Source organism: Thermobia domestica, chromosome 5, assembly GCF_964235325.1.
Source record: "Thermobia domestica chromosome 5, izTheDome1.hap1.1, whole genome shotgun sequence".
Lineage (NCBI taxonomy): Eukaryota > Metazoa > Arthropoda > Insecta > Zygentoma > Lepismatidae > Thermobia > Thermobia domestica.
The window spans coordinates 119,804,824-119,824,067 of NC_137458.1; the positions used below are offsets into that span (position 1 = coordinate 119,804,824).

At 35.3% G+C, this 19,244-nt stretch overlaps 1 protein-coding gene across 2 annotated transcripts in view; it reads left to right on the forward strand.

Moving 5' to 3' along the window:
• LOC145686078 (methionine synthase-like) overlaps window positions 1-19,244 on the forward strand; it is a 127,420-nt gene that overhangs the window by 100,186 nt on the left and 7,990 nt on the right. Inside the window, exons 21-24 of one of the 2 annotated variants that reach the window (XM_081758999.1) lie at window positions 627-820; window positions 7,630-7,763; window positions 11,449-11,617; window positions 13,430-13,633. In XM_081758999.1, coding sequence (XP_081615125.1) covers window positions 627-820; window positions 7,630-7,763; window positions 11,449-11,617; window positions 13,430-13,633 — 701 coding nt within the window. The remainder of the gene's footprint in view (window positions 1-626; window positions 821-7,629; window positions 7,764-11,448; window positions 11,618-13,429; window positions 13,634-19,244) is intronic. The other variant, XM_081759000.1, reaches the window with a different exon arrangement.

Sequence of the window (19,244 nt, forward strand, 5' to 3'; positions counted from 1 at the left end):
CAACGAATGTGGGCAAACAGAAGTATTTTTCGGCCAAAAACTTGCTGATCAAAAGCAAGGTTTAGCATGGCGCGTTTTCGTTGTGAAGAAGGAAACCATTTGCCCATGTAATCGGCAGTTAAAATGCTTTTCACAGACCCATACGAGATGTTTAGTTCTTCGAAAAGCTCTCGAATAGTCATTCGCCTGTTTGAACAAATCATTTGTGCCATTTTTTGCACGTTTACGTCTGTTTTTGACGTCGAAGGACGCCTCGATGGTTTCCCGTTTACAACCGACTCCTTGCCGCTTTTGAATAGCTATACCACTTGTAAACAATCTTCAATGCCACCGCTTCATCGCTATACACTGATTTTGAAATTTCGTGAGCTTTTTTGACACTTTTTTGCAGCTTAAATGTTGCCGCGCGACAAACACTCTTAACGCGTCCTCGTTCTTCTGCCTCTGGAAGCCAACTAACATGTGACAACTCGTTTAAACTCGACACTGACTGTACCAAAGATTTAGGCTACCGGGCTTACTAGTTGAAATGGATACAACATCGATAGGTGAATCTGTGCAACTTAATTCACCATACTTTGTATTAATTGTATTATATAGTGAATATTCTTTATTATTGTTATTAGGTGAAGAAGCCAAGAGAGTATTTAGTGACGCTCAGAAAATGTTGAAGACAATAATCGATAAGAAGTTACTAACTGCAAATGGCGTCGTTGGATTCTATTCTGCAAACAGCATTAAAGATGACATCGATCTCTACCACGACAGTAGTTTTCCAAGAGGAAAGCCTATAGCTACATTATATGGATTAAGGCAGCAGGTAAATTATAGGATGGATGTAACGGTAGATGTTAGACTTATACTACTACACTACATTTAGTACTCTTTTAATTTTTATCTATTTACGTTAATTTCAAACAATACTATTGTAAAGTCCTCAATTAGAGAACTCTTAAAATAGCAAGGTATGTACAAGATAACTGCCAGCTAGATTTATGAAAGCAAGGAACTATTTTTCCGAATACACTTTTTATTACCATTTCTCCTTTCCAGAAACTATACACAAATATCTCAGGTATTAGTCACTCTTAAGACCCAATTAAATACAGTAATGGAATATTCATTCTTGTTTAAGCTTCTGTTCCATATCTCTAATCCAACGATCATAAGGCACGATTCTTCATAGCTACAATAAATAAACAACTATGTTACAAGAACCTTTTTCTTTTTCAAATATTGGCATGTAATACTTTCCTAGGCACATCTATCCTCTAACAACTATCAAAGCGCGTGTAAACGTTGTTTTCTGTTGATATTTTACATAAGAATTAACTTTCTTGAAAGTAACATAGATTCTTGCAACAAAAGATATATATATATATATATATATATATATATATATATGTGATAAATAAAGATATATATATTCAATTACCATAGAACATTTTAATCTTTTCTACTTACAGTTATCTGATTTATCTTCCTTTCTTATCCTGGTGTCCGGTGAACTTGAATGAAAAGACTACCTTAAGCGTCGTATAAAAGTTTATCTTTGCTGAACATTCGTCTGTTTTCAAGAACATTCGTCTTTCTTGCAGAATTTAACCACAGTTTGAGTTTGGTAATCTTTGTTCAGTCTTGTTTTCGGAATATACATCGTATTTCTATTTCAAATTTTAGCGATACTCTATCCAATGTTTTACTTGTAGTTTTGATAAAGGAGTTACAGTTGTTTTTATATTCTTTTGCCTTCTCTCCCTGTTTTATTCTTTGTTTATTCGAAACTTTAGACTATTCTCTACTTAAAAAGTAATCAATGAAAATGAAATGAAATCTTTAAGTTTTACGTCCCACGTTTATGCCGGTTAGGATAAAGGAGATGGTGATGATGAGAAATGAATGAAATAGTGGAATGAAGAAAGTAGGAGGAAACGAGAGAACCCCGAGAAAACCCATGAGCACGGTGTAAAGTAATCAATGAATAATCGCTGTTAAAGCTGAAACAAAAGAAAAATTGTATCGCCTCAAAGAGAATTCTTGTTGTTAATAAGCTGTTTGATTTGTTGAACATCTGTTTCAAAAATCTTGTGAATAGGCATTTAGAAATTTTTAGTGCGTGTAGTCCTGAACGTAATTCCTGGTGCAGCACAATTTTCGGTGTGATCATGATAACAGGCAACTGGGAAGCTACTTGAACTAATAGCTGTCTTTTTGTAGAATAATAGCGATGATGCACTGACTTCGCTTACTATCCATTTGTACATGCGTTGTCTGACCAGCAATAGTTCTTCGTGGACTGTAGTGGGAGGAGGAGTTCAAATAATACAGTGAAACCTGTATATAACGGAATTGTTGTGAGCTGAAATTTGTGAATAGTACACAAATATTACATCTACATAACGTCGCTAAGCTCGCAACGAAATGGAAGCCCATTTTTTCACTTTAAATAACGGTGTGTAGGTGCAGTGTGACTTTCTTTGTTGTAAAATTTCTCATTATTCCTCCCCCCCCCCCCTCTTCACTGATCTAGTGGCTAGCGGGCGTGTATTTGGTGCACGTGGTCCGGATTCGATTCCTGTTGGGTGGGCACAAAAAATTTAATTTCATCATCACTTTCATTAATCATCCGTTTCCTTTAGTCTAAATGGCATAACTGTGGGATATTAAACTACACAATTTCTAAAAGGTAAATCGCTGAGCTATACGGTAATTGTATTTTCGAGTTCAAAGCGGAAACTTGTTTATGAGGGAAATATAACATTGTATGACCGTTAAGCACTTGCGTTTCACTGTATATTACCCCCAAGGATTTGAAAACCAAATCATGACCGTAAAGCATTATTAACCCTCGTTACCGAATATAAAATATACTCTTAACAGTATTCATAGTTTTAAGTATATTTTGTGCAACAATTTAATTTTTTATTATTATTATTCTTTCTTTGGTGTCTTTCCAGTATACAGGATGTTTGTTTGGTTTAAGGGTGTACGAAATAGCGGAAAGTGCTTTAATATCTTGGCACTGGCCGAGTTGTTTACGAAAAAACAAGAAAGCTTAGGTGTAAATAAAATAAGTTTGTGATAGATATGTATACATTGTAAGAAGACAGGTTATAGTTTCTAATTGAACCAAGTAATTATATGGGTTATTGTAATGCTATAATGTATTAAGTAAATCTAATAGTATTGGAATGACCAGGTATTCTTGGTTGGAACTTATGCAATGGATTTGTGTGTTGGTTATTCATGGAGCTCTAGTTTGAGGATGTAACAGGTTTAGATATTATCCATTGGTATTGTGGTATATGTGCTTGGATCATGATTTGTTGGTTTTAAGTCACTACGATCTGGTTTTTACAAAGGTTTTTGTGATATTGTATATTATGAAAGTCCTTTATTTTTATGCTTGATAGTAATTTAATAGAAATTTATATTGTTCTTATTACAACTGCGGAAGGACAGAAGATGAAGTAAGTAAAATTCCATGTGTACTTTCCACATTCGTAATAGCAGCAACTGTTACAAAAAGATACGCTTTTGTTTCTTCCGCTTCTTGTATTTGGAATAGTCAATGGAAGAAATAATAATGATAATAATATTAGAGAAAAATGTGTGTGTGTGTCCAATTTTGTGTTGCTATCAACCATGTTGAATGTTAATATGAGTTTCTCCCTCTTACTTGAATAGTATTATGTAAGAAGATTAGGAGAATTACTTTTCACGCTTCAAGTGTTTTGTTTTTCTTTCTTTCAGTTTTTATGGTATTTTGTTTGGATTTTAACGCACATGCTTTTGTCCCTTTTTAGCACGTCCCTATATGGAAGTAGACCTGTCATGTAACGTGTAATTCGAACCAATGATAGCCCTTCCTGCTGGGCTAATAACAAGTCTAGATACCTTTCATTCGATTTCCGGATGAAGAACATTTCAAGGGCCTGTCCGGTTTGCCAGAAGGACCAGACCGTGTCACGTGATCAGGTCAAACTCACGTTGCGTGCTAAATTGAGTCTGGAGATTCCAGATGTGAGATATTTCAAGCACATAACTATCGCGTGGGGGCCCTGGGTAATTCATAGAAGATACATATACTTATCGTTATTGTAGATGTTACTCAAACAACTTGACTTTTGACAGTGTTGTATCCATATTTACCTTACGTGCTAAACATCGTTTTTAAGCTCTTCATTATGTCTTTGCAATAAGCTTTCAATTAGCCATTTTCTTATTATAGTTTTAGAGATATGTGGACAACCTCATTTTTTTCTTTGATTTTTCATTGACTTGAATGTTTCGTGATGTTTTACTATGTTCCATTCAGTTTAGAACATTTTGCGTATGGAATATAGAATCTACATAGTCTTCTACATTTGAGTCGAATTTCAGCCATTTCTCTTTTTTGGGTTTAAAGATAAGTGGAGGAATTATTTGTTTTTCATTGATTTTCTATTGACATTAATGTTAACATTTCGTGCTTTTTTTGACGACAAATTGGTTTTGGAATATAAAAGCTACATAGTCTCTTCTATATTTAAGCTGAATTACAGCCATCTCCCTCTTTTAGTTTTTGAAATAAGTGGAGGAATTATTTGTTTTTCATTGACATTAATGTTTCGTGATTTTGTTTGACGACAATTTTAGGACAATTTGGTTTTGGAATATAAAAGCTACATAGTCTCTTCTATATTTAAGCCGAATTTCAGCCATCTCCCTCTTTTAGTTTTTGAAATAAGTGGAGGAATTATTTGTTTTTCATTGATTTTCTATTGACATTAATGTTAATGTTTCGTGCTTCTTTTGACGACAATTTTAGGATAATTTGGTTTTGGAATATAAAAGCTACATAGTCTCTTCTATATTTAAGCCGAATTTCAGCCATCTCCCTCTTTTAGTTTTTGAAACAAGTGGAGGAATTATTTGTTTTTCATTGATTTTCTATTGACATTAATGCTAATGTTTCGTGCTTTTTTTGACGACAATTTTAGGACAATTTGGTTTTGGAATATAAAAGCTACATAGTCTCTTCTATATTTAAACTGAATTTCAGCCATCTCCCTCTTTTAGTTTTTGAAATAAGTGGAGGAATTACAGTGAAACCTGTCAACTTGGCTACCTCTCTAAGTTGGCCACCTGCTTATCTTGGCCTAGTTCGTCTTGAACCTGCATTTTCCCATAAGACATTCGTTACTTACTACTCTATAAGTTGGCCACCTGTCTATCTTGGAAGTTGGCCACACTGAAGCAATGTTTATCCTATGATGATAATGATAAATTTGCCTGCGTATCTTGGCCACGCAAAATACAGTTTTGTTATTTTTCTTAACTTTTTCGAATTCCCATATGAGAGGCAGATGTTCTGTATTTGTGGCTGGATACAAAGAAGCATAGATTCGCACGATTTGTTCTTGGAGGTCAATGGCCAGAACACTACCCTCATAAAGGGGTGGTGAAGGAAGAAGTGAATAAGAGAAAGCACGTACAGGAATTCAAGAAATGGTTGTACGTATTTGTTTACTCTGTCTGTTTTGGTAAAACCATTAGCTATATCAACTCCTCTCATCAGTGGGGAGCTTTAGTAATTCCGGAAAATTCTCAAGATTAAAACTAACCATCTCAATTGTCAACTATTGGCACCTGTCGGCTTGTCAAAAGATACCGGAGTTTTTGAGATGAATTCCCTCAAGATTCAAAACATCTTTTGCTCCGAGGGAATCGCTTTTAGCTCATTAACAAGAGGTAGTTAACTACAATATTAGAATGGACACATCTGCCAAAAAGAATAAAACAAATACGTCTAGAATGAACCACCATTCAGTACCAACTGAAAAGAAGTCATATAAATTGCATATGAATTTCTCAATTCATAACTTAGCTTTTCTTGTTTTCAATCTGAATAACTCAGTGTGCTATAATATCAATTTCAATAAACTGCGTACATACACTCCTATTTCATGGTTGTTTGTGTTATTGTGTTTTCAATCCGAATAATCCAATTTACCAGACTAGTTTTCAGGAAGCGAAAGGTATGCACATATATTAAACATACTACAGTAATATTTTCTAGTACTGTATGTTTTTCATTACTCTATATACATTATTTATAAGTAACTGTCGTGCCACTGCTTATTAAAATTTTACAATCAAGTAATACTAGAAATCCTATTCTAAAAATACACAAATCACACTTATTTTCTGTAAGTTGGCCACCTGTCTAAGTTGGCCACTTTTCGATGGAACCGATGGTGGCCAACATAGACAGGTTTCACTGTATTTGTTTTTCATTGACATTAATGTTTCGTGATTTTGTTTGACGACAATTTTAGGACAATTTGCTTTTGGAATATAAAAGCTACATAGTCTCTTTTATATTTAAGCTGAATTTCAGCCATCTCCCTCTTTTAGTTTTTGAAATAAGTGGAGGAATTATTTGTTTTTCATTGACATTAATGTTTCGTGATTTTGTTTGACGACAATTTTAGGACAATTTGGTTTTGGAATATAAAGGCTACATAGTCTCTTCTATATTTAAGCTGAATTTCAGCCATCTCCCTCTTTTAGTTTTTGAAATAAGTGGAGGAATTTTTTGTTTTTCATTGATTTTCTATTGATATTAATGTTAATGTTTCGTGCTTTTTTTGACGACAATTTTAGGACAATTTGGTTTTGGAATATAAAAGCTACATAGTCTCTTCTATATTTAAGCTGAATTTCAGCCATCTCCCTCTTTTAGTTTTTGAAATAAGTGGAGGAATTATTTGTTTTTCATTGATTTTCTATTGACATTAATGTTAATGTTTCGTGCTTTTTGACTATGTTCCAACCATTTTAGGAAATTTGCTTTTGAAATATAGAATGTACGTAGTCTCTTCTACAATTGAGTTCGATTTCAGCCATCTCTCCCAAAATCTGTTCACATCATTGCAACCGAATAGACCCTTTGAATATACTACGGTGATTCGGATTCCACCTTAAATTGTAGGTCCACTTCTCATTTACTCTCCGTGCTGAAAAGGAACACTTAATTTCAACAAACAACAACAACAACACTAATCGGGAATTGAACATTGATCTCTCGTACCAAGGCGAGAATCATTCAGCGAGCTCTGCACGAATTATTATGTAAGAATAAGATTGGAGACGGCTTTTTGTACATTCGAGTAGTGCTGATAGGAAGCAATGGTTGAAGGATAATGATATGGCGAAAGTGACAAACGGTTTAGCGCCATAGTAATAAGGAACTCTTCCGTAAAATGGTTACAAACTATGAATGTAGATTGGATTCATTATGCAAAGCATATTTCAGGAAATATGCATGTTTTGTTAATATTACTATCGTCAGCGCAGAAAGATATTCTCAAATTTTTTAAGTTCTGGCTTTAAAGTGTGATGGTAAATAGAAAACGATTTTGATATTTTATATGGTAACTTTAGTTCGTTTATTTTTCAACTCCATTTTGTTCTCTTAAAAGCTTTATCATTTTCTTCCCTGTCTTCACAGGAATGTGTTCTTGTCAAGGGATTTAATCACTTAGACCTGTGACAGTCCAAGATGTTATAGCCTGATTCACTCGTAAATGTAATATTAAAAGAGTAAAAGTGCATGTAAGGTTATTTTTGTGTATATTTTTGCAGGTAGAAAAAGATAGACCATCCGATCCATATCTTTGTCTATCGGACTTCATAGCTCCTTTGGGCACGGAAATACCTGACTACATTGGAATGTTTGCCGTGTCAGCTGGCTTTGGCGCTGAAGAATTAAGTAAACAGTAAGTGTGAGCCCCAAATAAGTTTGTAGCTTTCACATAATATGTTGTCACAATGACTTGATAAATCATGGTCTCCTTTTCTTTCTTTCTTTTTTTTCTGTTATTTACAATGAATTGTTCACTAATATAATTGATCAGGAGGAGTTTGACAGAACTGTAGTAATATGAATTCCTACATTAGCATGAAATTCATAGAAAACTATTTTTTGTAACTGTCTAATTCTGGGAATTTTGTTTTTAATTTTTAACTTCCGTCTATATTGATTTTTAATATAACTTCTGTTGTGCACTTCTCCTATTGCAGAAGCTCTTATCTTCAAGGAATTTTTCGGAATCTCTTTTTATTGACTACAACACATTTTACGTTATTTGTTCTCAAATCACACGTCATTCAGAAGTTTCCTCAATTCTAGAAAGAGCTGGTAGCCACTAGGCTCTAGATCAGGCAGATAGGGTGGATGTGGGAATAATTCCCAGCGTAGATAATTAAAATGTTCTTCATTGGGCGAGCGGTTTCTGATCTTGAATTATTATTGCAATAATAATGGGATATCGAGTGGTGTTTAAAAGCACTTACTGTAGTGGACCGGACAAAGGTTAGAGTAATATTTTGCATTAATTGTAGTTCCCTGTGGTAGGTAATCCACAAAGATTATCCCATTGCAATTCCAGAATACCATAATCATCACCTTACCAACAGAAGGGACAGTACGTGCTTTAAAATGACCTTAATTTGGTTTGTGCTTCTGTTTAAAAGCTAACTTTTGATGATAAAATTTCATGTACGTGCTGTATATCATGTATTTGCACTAACCTCGCAAATAGTTCAGTTTCTGTCTTGCTACAACATGTTCTTTATAGCATTGATGGTAACATCTTGTCCAATACGAGGATCGTTTTCTACTAAGGATGTTCTGCCAGCATTAAATAGATCAACTTAGCGATAAATAGTATTTTCGGATTCTGCAAACTCGCGAAATACTTTTTAGAATCATTGAATGATTTCATATTTCTGCAAAAAGAAATTAGTTCCTTGAGAATTAAACCTCGTCTTGGAAGTTCGTACTGTAAGAGTAATTATGATTAATTTTGTTGTTTCTGTTGACCATTGTTGCCCTGTTGTGATGATCTCTGAGATCAAGGTAGAAATTTTATAAGGTAGAAATTGGCATGTATTTTACTTCGTAATTTATTCTTACGCCAAATTATTGTGTAAAGTAGGTATAAATTATATAATGAGTGCACTTTATCTATACGCTCTTGTAACTATTAAACTAAATGATACAAAATTCTGAAAGCTCGTACCATGCAAATATCGACAAGGGGATATTGTTTGATATACTCGGAAATACAGCCAGCTTACCAGTGTTGCTAACCCAACATAAAGTTGTATTTTTCAGTGGCACTCGTCAGGTTATTACATATTGCAAATCCATGTAAAACGAAAACTTGCAATACGACACTTATGCAATTTTGCAAATTAAGGACGCTACAGTATCACAAACATCGAAAAACAGTCAAATTTTGGAGGGTTCTACAACGGTAATAACGGAAGTAAAATGGATGGAACGTAATACGCATCCAAAGTACCTTAGTGTCGAATACTACTATATTCATCACTACTACTTGTTCGCTATTATGTATTTCAACGAGTAGAAAAAGTTATAAAGAGTTGAAAATTTGTCTTTTTTCAAAGGACTTTGTTTCGAAAAAGTGTTTAAATAAGTATCACATCGAATTATGTACATGGTTTTCAATGCACATAAAGATCATAATGCCATTTATGGCAATTTCACATCTCAAACCATTCGGAAGATAGGAAAAAAAAATGGTAAATTTTGATATATTGTTTAAAATGGCGTATTTGTGGAAAGTTATTAAAACATTTTTTTACTTCCTTTGTTTCTATAACATTATAACAATACTTCTTGGTAAGTGTAATTATAATAAGTTCTAGGAATTACATAGTTTTAAGCAGTGTTGCAAACTTCAACAGTTTTTACCACACTTCCAGAACGGCTCTAGATATCAAATTACTGTAAACAGCATTGTGATTTTCACATCTATTGGAAACCATCTATGCAATTGGAGGTATTTATTTAAGCAGTTTTTCGAAATAAAGGCTTTCGAAAAAAGTCAAATTTTCAATCCCTTGTAACTTTGTATTCATTCGCAATCCGTCATATCATGATCATATTATTAGACTCTATTATTGAAGTCCCTTGAATGTGCGTTGCTTCGTGTGCCTCATTTGCAGGGCTTGAAAAATCCACTCGCCTGCTGGGCAGTGGCGAGTACTTTTTTATATTTGGCGAGTAAAGTCCGCCATAAGCTGGACATATTGGACATATTCACAAGAAATTCAGGTCACTTCTTCTTCTTCTTCTTCTTCTTCTTCTTCTTCTTCTTCTTATTATTATTATTATTATTATTATTATTATTATTATTATTGTTATTATTATTATTATTATTATTTGCAAGAGATGCCAATAAAAAAAAATATTGCCAATAAAAACAAGTATGTTTACTGTGTCAAAGTGATTTTTGTTTATTTATATAAACACTGTGACTGCAAAATGGTTTGGCTAGAAGATTTTTTGGCTGTTTGAAGCAAGATTTTTCAAGCCCTGCTATTTTGCGTTAATACTGTTGTAAAGGGACCAAATTTTGGATGTCTGTGATATTGTAGCATCCTTAGTTTGTAACACTATATGGCAAGTATGATATTTGTATGTTTTAGTTTTACATGTAGATTTGAAATATGTGATAACTTAAAGTAGTGCAAATTGAAAAAATACAGCTTTGTTAACCTTGTAGCATCAGAGAGTATGCCAAATAATGTCCCTCTGTTGATATTTGTATGGTACAAAATTTCAACGTTTTATGTCCGTTAGTGTAAGTTACAAGGACGTATAAAGATAAATGGTCTTGTATATTTGTTTTCACTGTTATTTCGTAAACAGTTCATTATAATATAAGTTTGCACGTAGGTTGGCCTAGTCCTATTTCATTTCTCTAATACAGTAGTGTGGAACAAGAAGAAAGGTTACAACAATTGATGATGGCTAGAAGGTTTGGTAAGAGCATTATTGAAGGGCATAACTTCCGGAGCGCTTTCAGTTCAGTGTATTGAGAATCTAGCAGTATTTCTGCAACGTGTGTAACGAATCATAAACTGCGGTCGATGTCTTACTAAGTGACCGGTGGCTTTCCAATGCAAAAAAGTCAACAAAACTACAACTATAATCCAAGTTGTACATCATTTTTTTTTTTTTTTTTTTTTTTTTTTTTTAATGAGAAGGAACAAGTGTGTTACACGAGAAAATACGAGATACATAGATTCGTATTACGTAAGGGACTGTGAAGCTCAAGTTCACTCTTAGAATTCACATTACGAATTGTTCATCTTTTGTGGTTAACGTTTCTGAACATTATTGTACAGTACGTTTGATAATATATAAATGAATTCGGTAACATATAAGAGTAAGAAAGTATTAGATAAATAGTAATATTTTTTGTTTCTTCAATCATGTTCACAAGGCTTGTAATAATTGTAAGAAAATTTATTCGTATGTATACATGTATCTAATGTGTGTATGCATATATGTTATGTATGTATGTATATAAATAAATAATGTACCGGTGATGACTTCGGTTCGTTCAAATAAAACTTTTTAAATTACAGATTTGAAGAATCGCTTGATGACTATAGTTCAATTATGGTAAAAGCTTTAGCTGATCGCTTCGCTGAAGCATTTGCGGAAAAAATGCACGAGATAGTAAGGAAAGAATTATGGGCATATTGCACAGAAGAGGGTCTAAACACGGAAGAGCTATTGAAGATCAAGTATCAGGTAAAACAAAATATTTTCTTTCTAGAAATTAATAACGCATTTTGTGTACTTCGTGTTTTCCTTACTCGTCAACTTAAAATCCCTAATTATCTCGGGTTTTTAACTCTTATAAAACATTAAAATCCCGAGAACATACGGATATCTTGAAACATTCTGTAAATTTTGTTTAAACCACGAATTTGCACGTTTTTATTCTATGGTATCACTTTTTACGTTTATAGCTTAAAGATGGTAGTGTAGCGCCACGCTGTTAATGTGCGCTTTCGTAATGAACTAGCTGGCTGTTATTAAGTTCAAGCGTTAAGAGCGGAAAGTAGATTATTGACAACTCATTGTTAGCTGTGCTTCCTACTTTTGTCTTTTTCTTGATTATTTGATAGAATTTTCATTTTACTGATGTAGACCTATTGTACAGTGTATCAGAAAGTGAAAGCATTGTGAATGGCATGAAATGGTATTTTCCTTGTTTGTATTTCCCTATACTGTTTTTAAGATTTTCGATTATAATTTACTCTGATATCCTTACTTCAGGTATTATTTTTCAGTCTGTATATTCACATTCTGACAAAACGACTATATTGTGATTTTAAAGTACCTTACTTTTAAAGAACTGTAACTAGCATTGTTGGACATGAAAATTACAATAGGCAATAACATTCCCGAGAACCATTAAAATTTTATCAATAAAAATGACAAAGCTTAATATTTAGCGACACGTGAAAAATAAATGGCAAGTTAAAGGGTTAATGGAACTTGTTTGAATAAATATGACTTGATTAATAGTTTACAACACAAATGTAATGCTTCGTAATATATTTTATTTTGTATATACGTAATCATGAAATCACAATAAAATAAATAGAAAGCGTCTGTATCATTATATTTCCTCTAAAATTTGAAGACAGACATGTAAATAAAATGAACTTTCTAGTTTAACTTCTAACGGACATCTCCTTCAAGCGATAGATGATTAATGAAAGTAAATGATCATAAAATAATTAGTGGAATGGCAATGTTGAAGAATAGAGAGAGCCCCGGCAAAACACACGTACCATTAAAATGATATACGAGTATTAATTCATGCTGCGTTTGAAGGATTCCGTTCCACATTATCTCTTGTAGTCCGCGTATGTCAATTTCATACTTCGGCAGCTCTGTAATTGCTCCTCTCATTCCTCCGATTTAGTGCCAGATTCTAACATTCCATGTGCTCATAACCATATTATTATTCTGGTTACTTCACTGTATCCTACTCCGATTCGTCCATTCATTCCGAGGCTTTTCCTGTCGATTGATAACATTAAGGTTTTCTGGAAATGGATTGGTAGTCCAATGCCCAACCTCCTGATCCCGTCACCGTTTGTCGCATGGTTTCCTACAGAGATTTCTAAATACCCTGCCTTCCACCAGGATCATCAGGGCTCACCACGGCCGGATGACTAGAGGCTGGAGGCGTCATTCCCTGTTAGACCCACCGTCAGAGATGCATAATTTCCCTTTTGAGCTTCCCCGGACTTCTAGCAATGGGGAAATCGCTGGAACCGTTGCATACAAGCACGAAGGGATCACTTTGAAGGTGACGGTGGAAATTAGAATTTAAGGATTTTTTTCCAGACTTTTACGCTCAAATTCTCGAAAATTTTAGGTAGCAATATTGTATGAATTTTTCTTTTTCGGATTGTATTTTAACTTCATGATGTGATTGCGTTGTTTTCCTGGATTTTTTTTTTCGGTGCGAAGTAAAAACAGTTTAAACCATTTTTGTATATCCTTAATCATTTATTATACTTAAATTTAATACTTACCATATAGGGAATAAGACCAGCTCCTGGATACCCAAGTCAACCGGATCACACGGAAAAACTAACAATGTGGAAGCTTATGGCAGTGGAAGAAAACACGGGAATCAAACTCACGTCCTCGTTGGCAATGGAACCAGCTGCCTCTGTGTGTGGATTATACTTTGCTCATCCAAAGGCATCCTATTTCTCTGTTGGAAAAATCACCAAAGAACAGGTACGCTTGTCGAGAGGGATCTTCATTTGATTGAATATTACTCAATCAATTACGAATCTGATTATATGAAAATATCGTTAGAAATTATTAAAGATCGTATTGAAAGAAATATAGTTTATTTGTTCTGAAAGTTCGCTGCTCTCAGTTTATAGCAGTAGTAAAATTTTAGTGAGTAAAAGTGACTGACTTCATGATTCAATGTGCTTGCACTCTAGAACAGAACTCTTCTCCAAGAGTGTAAAGAAAATGTAAATATAAAACTCAAAAAGATAATTCCTCATACTCGATGGACAGTTTAAAAGAGTGTACGAAATTGATCCCTGGAACATGATCAATGTAATTTTAAAGCATTTGAGTGAAATTCGCGACTGTACCTGTCATGATTTCCACGTTATTTCGATGACAATTCAATGAATGAAGCTTCGCTAATCTGACCTAGTTGATACCGTTTCCTGTTCGAATTATCCGAAACTACTTTCGTAATTAAGAGTATCACCTTTCAGATACAAGATTGTTTTATCTACAGTAGCAGGACAGTGCTGGGACACTAATGAGGGCGGTGGACAAGTCTACCAAAAGGGCGCCCATACAAACGTGAATAAGTATATATAATGGAACCTCCCTTTTGCCCGATTTCGATCCGACTATTGTTCTAGAGTATGTCTGTATACTTATATATATATATATATATATATATATATATATATATATATATATTATACAGACATACTCTAGAACAATAATCGGATCGAAATCGGGCAAAAGGGAGGTTCCATTATTTTTAGTCGTAGATTCCATTAGTAAAGAATTGGATGTAGTGCAGTGGCGGTGCAAGGGTGACTCCCAAAGAAATTGAAGTATTACTTTCAAGTATTTTATCAAACGTTGAATGAGGAAAATGAACAACAATCAAGTACAAGATTTCAACCATCAAAAGTAATAGTACATCGTTCAAAGTAGAACACTTAAAATTAGGGAAAAAGAATGATTCACATGTGTGATTGATCTATTTTGCCTCAGTACAGAATAAACTCTTGGAAGAAGAATTTAAATGAAAAGAAATCTTTAACGTATCACAATTATATATTCTAGGCTAATGGTAGCGGATGATAAATGAACGGCTTCTTGTCCAAGTTAAGAGTGTGTGAAAATGTAAAAAATAACTTTGATCCAGATTAGGTTTATGATGAATGTGCCTAAGACTGCCAGGCTTCAGATATCATTATGATGAACGAGAGTACAGGGGATTCTTCACATGACAACAGTGATTCCCACAAATTATGTGAATACAATTTGGGCGAAAGTAGGCTGCATTGAAAGATTTCCTCCTCGTAATACGTAATTCCGTGGAAGAAAATAATTCCGAGCACAGAAGCAATGAAACTCGACGAAACACAAGCGGTTTTGCGTGTTGCACAATGATACAAAGAAGTACAGTTTCAAATTACCGATTTATACAAAGTAAGATACCTGTGAAATACTCAGAGATACCTTGTACAGTATTTGTGCAATGCAGTATGTGTACACGAAACAACTGTAAAGGAAAACAGTTCACAGTCTGATATTGTCGACCGTTGACTGCATTGCAAAGATGACATTGGCGAAGCAAATTTTTTTTGGTGTGCTGTCAAACACACCTGAAATTTCGGAGATGACCGCCACAGCCATATTAACTCCACTAAGAAGTTCTTCGGCGGTCGTAGCTTGTGTTGCATACAAAAAGCGTTTCATACCCCGTAGAAAAGAAATCAAGGGGTGTAAGGTAGGTGAACGACGTGGTCACAACGCAGGTCCTTCTCTCCCAATCCAACGATCTGGGAATGTTTCATTTAGGTAGATCTGCATATTCCTGTCAAAATGTGCAGTGCACTGTCATGCTGGGATCACATCTGTTGTCTTATGTTCAAAGGCACTTGTTCTAGCCATTTTGGGAGAACATTAGGTAAAAATTACATACTCCCAGACAGGCGAACCAGTATTAAATAAGATTCTACCACAAAATTATCCAGTATACGCACCGCACGCTTACACTAAATCTCTGCTGCTCATCGTTCACTAGGATTGGGTGTGGATTTCTACGCCCAACACATGGCTACTGCTATACTTTCAGGACGGTCTCTGATCATTTCCAGTACGCCGTCTTCAAATTCAACTGTCCACATGGTGGGGTTTCCTACGATTTCACGTAGAGGAAATAGAAGAGACTCTATCTCTCGAAGGCAAACATGGAGGCGTGGAAAAACTACGGGGAAAGTTACTCTCCTTTTCTCCAGCAGTGAGAGCTTCTTCGTGGCTAAGCGGTTAACGTACACGCCTTGGGAATGGGAGACCCGGGTTCGATTTCCGGCGGGAGCTCGTGTGGTTCGGATTCCACTTTAATCAGTAGGTTCCGTCTCATATAACCTCGCTGCTGAAAGGGAGGTTAAACTCAAAATCAACAACTTTCCAACAATGACAAAATCAAAATGTAAGTGGGCTACACTAGGACGCTATTTTGGTATATTCACCATAACAATGTAGTTTTTCCTACTGTCCCAGTGCATTTCTTTGTATCGTTAAGCAAAGTGTACAACATCTCGTGTTTCGTCCAATTTTTTTGCTTCTGTGCACAGAAGTATTATATTTTACGGAACTACATATTACGAGGAGAAAACCATTTAATGCATTTTACTTTAGGAATATGTATTCATGAAATATTTGGGAATTCCTGTCATGTGAAGAATCCGTTGTACATTCATTCATCACATATGAACTTTGCATGTGAATCTCTATTTCTTTCGAAATCTGAGTGTTCTTCCAACTTGAACGATGTACTATTATTTTTGATTGTTGAAATTCAGGGTGGCCCAAAAGTAGGTATACAGCCCTACATTGATCAAGTGTAACATTCTAGTTTTATGGGTTTTTATGCTTCGGCTGTTCGAGCTTAAGGCATAAGTAAAAAGAAATTAAGAATAAATAATAAAGAAACAAATCTACTTCATGGATAACAATAAGAAAAGATACCGCCATGCATTATATCCGATTGTACACTAATGGAATCTACGACTAAAAGTAACGAACTTTCTTTTTTACCCGACTTCAATCCAACCTTTTGTTCTTGAGTTATGGCTGTTTTTACATTTTTACGACAAATTTTCAGGTGATCAAGGCGCCGAAAGGGGGCAGGTTGGTGTATGCTTTTCGTTTTATCTCGTGTCAGGAATCACCTCCCGACGTTTGTTGTATTAATTAAGTTACACCCTGTACACAGGGTGTGCATATACGGGCGCCAGTTTATGTATTAAAACCAGTAAATTTGTTTAGAAACGTAAATAGCTAAATTGTAAAAACGTCTTTAATACAGAAACACATTTTAGTTCTTTTTGGCGTGGGAGACCCGGGTCCAATTCCCGGCGGGAGCTCATGTGGTTCGGATTCCACGTTAATCAGTAGGTCCACATCTCAGATAACCTCGCTGCAGAACGGGACGTTAAACTCAAAATCAACTCAACTCAACATTTTAGTTCTTGTAATAATTTTTTGTAAACAAAATGATTAGGATTAAGAATTAGATTTCTGGGCTGTCGGCATCTAAGTCCATTTAGTCCGTCACGTTTCGAGGAATGACGTTCCTCGGCGAGCGCACTACCCGGAGAAAGGGAAGGAAGGAAGCGCCCTGGAACCATTATGTTAGGTACCATCCCGGCATTTGCCTGGTGTAAGTGAGGGAAACCCAGGAAAAACCTCACTCAAGATGGCTGAAAAAGCTGTTACACTTTTTCGACCGAGTGGCCCCACCGGGAATCGAACCAGGGACTGCTCGCACCAAAGGCGAGAGCGTTAGCGACTACGCCACACGGGGCCACTGTAAACAAAATGAAGCTAAATATATACCAATAAATCAATGTAGCTATATTTTAGAAATACAATAGGTACTGATTATTCGAACACTCCTTAAAACATGAACTCCTTCGTGGCTAAACGGTTAGCGTACGCGCCTTTGGCGTGGGAGAGCCGGGTTCGATACCCGGTGGGAGCTCATGTGCTTCGGATTCCACGTTAATCAGTAGTTTCCGTCTCATATGGCCTTGCTGCTGAAAAGGACGTTAAACTCAAAATCAACAACTCAACTCAACTCCTTAAAACACCCAGGAGCAATCAAATTTGTGAATAAAGAGCTTTAAAAAACTTGAATTGTTTAAACAGCACCATATCGATTGCGCTTAGCTTCTGAAAGTTTTGTGGCAATAAATGGATAGCAGTACGATTGTACTCTTTACCTGTTCTTTGCCAGTATCAACTGTATGAATGTATAATGCAAAACTAGTATACAGAAAAAATTAAAAAGTATTTATAATGTGATATTTCACAGGCCGCCTTCTATAATGGCGCACTGTACCTTTCATAGGTTCTTTACCAACAGACACTATATGGATTTACTATATAGAACTGGTATACAGAACAACAACTAGAACCACTCATCTATAATGTGATGTTTCGTAGGGCGCTCTATGCGCAGGGCGCACTGTACCTTTACTATGGGTTCTTTATCAGCAGTAACAATATGTAATTATTGTACAGAACTGTACTATACAGAAGAAAAAATCAAAACCATTTATCTTCGATGTGGTTTCGCAAGGGCACCTTACGTAAAGGGCGCACTGTACCCTTCACGGGTTCTTTACCAATAACATCTGTAAGAATTTATTACAAAAAAGCTTGTACTTTCATACATAATGAGATGTTGCGGAGGGCGCACCGGGACATGTCCCGGTGGGCCAGCACGGGCCTGGTATGTAGTGGCAAATTACATTGTTACCAGTTTTTTTAAAGGAATAAGTAAAACAACCTTTTGGTTGAATAAACATTCTTTTCTGCAACGCTTCTTTATTAGATCTCTCTTTCGAAGCCCAAAACATTTTACTTACACCCGTTGCAGAATAATGTTTAGTTTTCATTGTAAAAAGTAACAATGAAATAGTTTTGCTATTTTTTTTTCAGATTATCTGTTAAGAACTACACCAATGTACCGTCACATTGGTCTGAAACAAATTTACAGAATCCGTGATAAAATATTTGCTGAAGAGGCGATGAGGATTCTGTTTTAAAAGAAAATTTTGAATGAACCAGTAAAGTTTGGGCGAGCAGCGTACACATCATTTTTCATTTAATGCTGGTAATACAGAAGGTTTCTCCGATGAAAAATAGTGGATTTTCATTGGCCCTCCAGAATGACGCAATTAACCGCTGTTGTGTTCTGATGCATTGCTGATTAGACTGGGGCCTGTACTCTGTAACAGTATCAGTTGAGCACAATCCGTGGAAACATTGAAGATAAGAGTGATAACTTTCTGGGAGGGGTTCATTTGTGACTTTATGCCGGCTATTATAGCCATTTAGGACTACTGAAACGGTACAAAGAAGAGTTTGTCAGTAAAGCTGGTGAGGGTCTCATCATCCGACGATGTGCCCAACAGGCTCCTGTGGTACGTAGTCAGCTGGAAATTATGAGCATATAGCCTCAGCCCGGTTGAACCCTCAATACAGTTCGTGCCGTTAGGAGAGCAGTGACACAGGACAATCCTCCAATACAGAGAAGTTTGACTATTCGACACAGTATCTGTAAAGG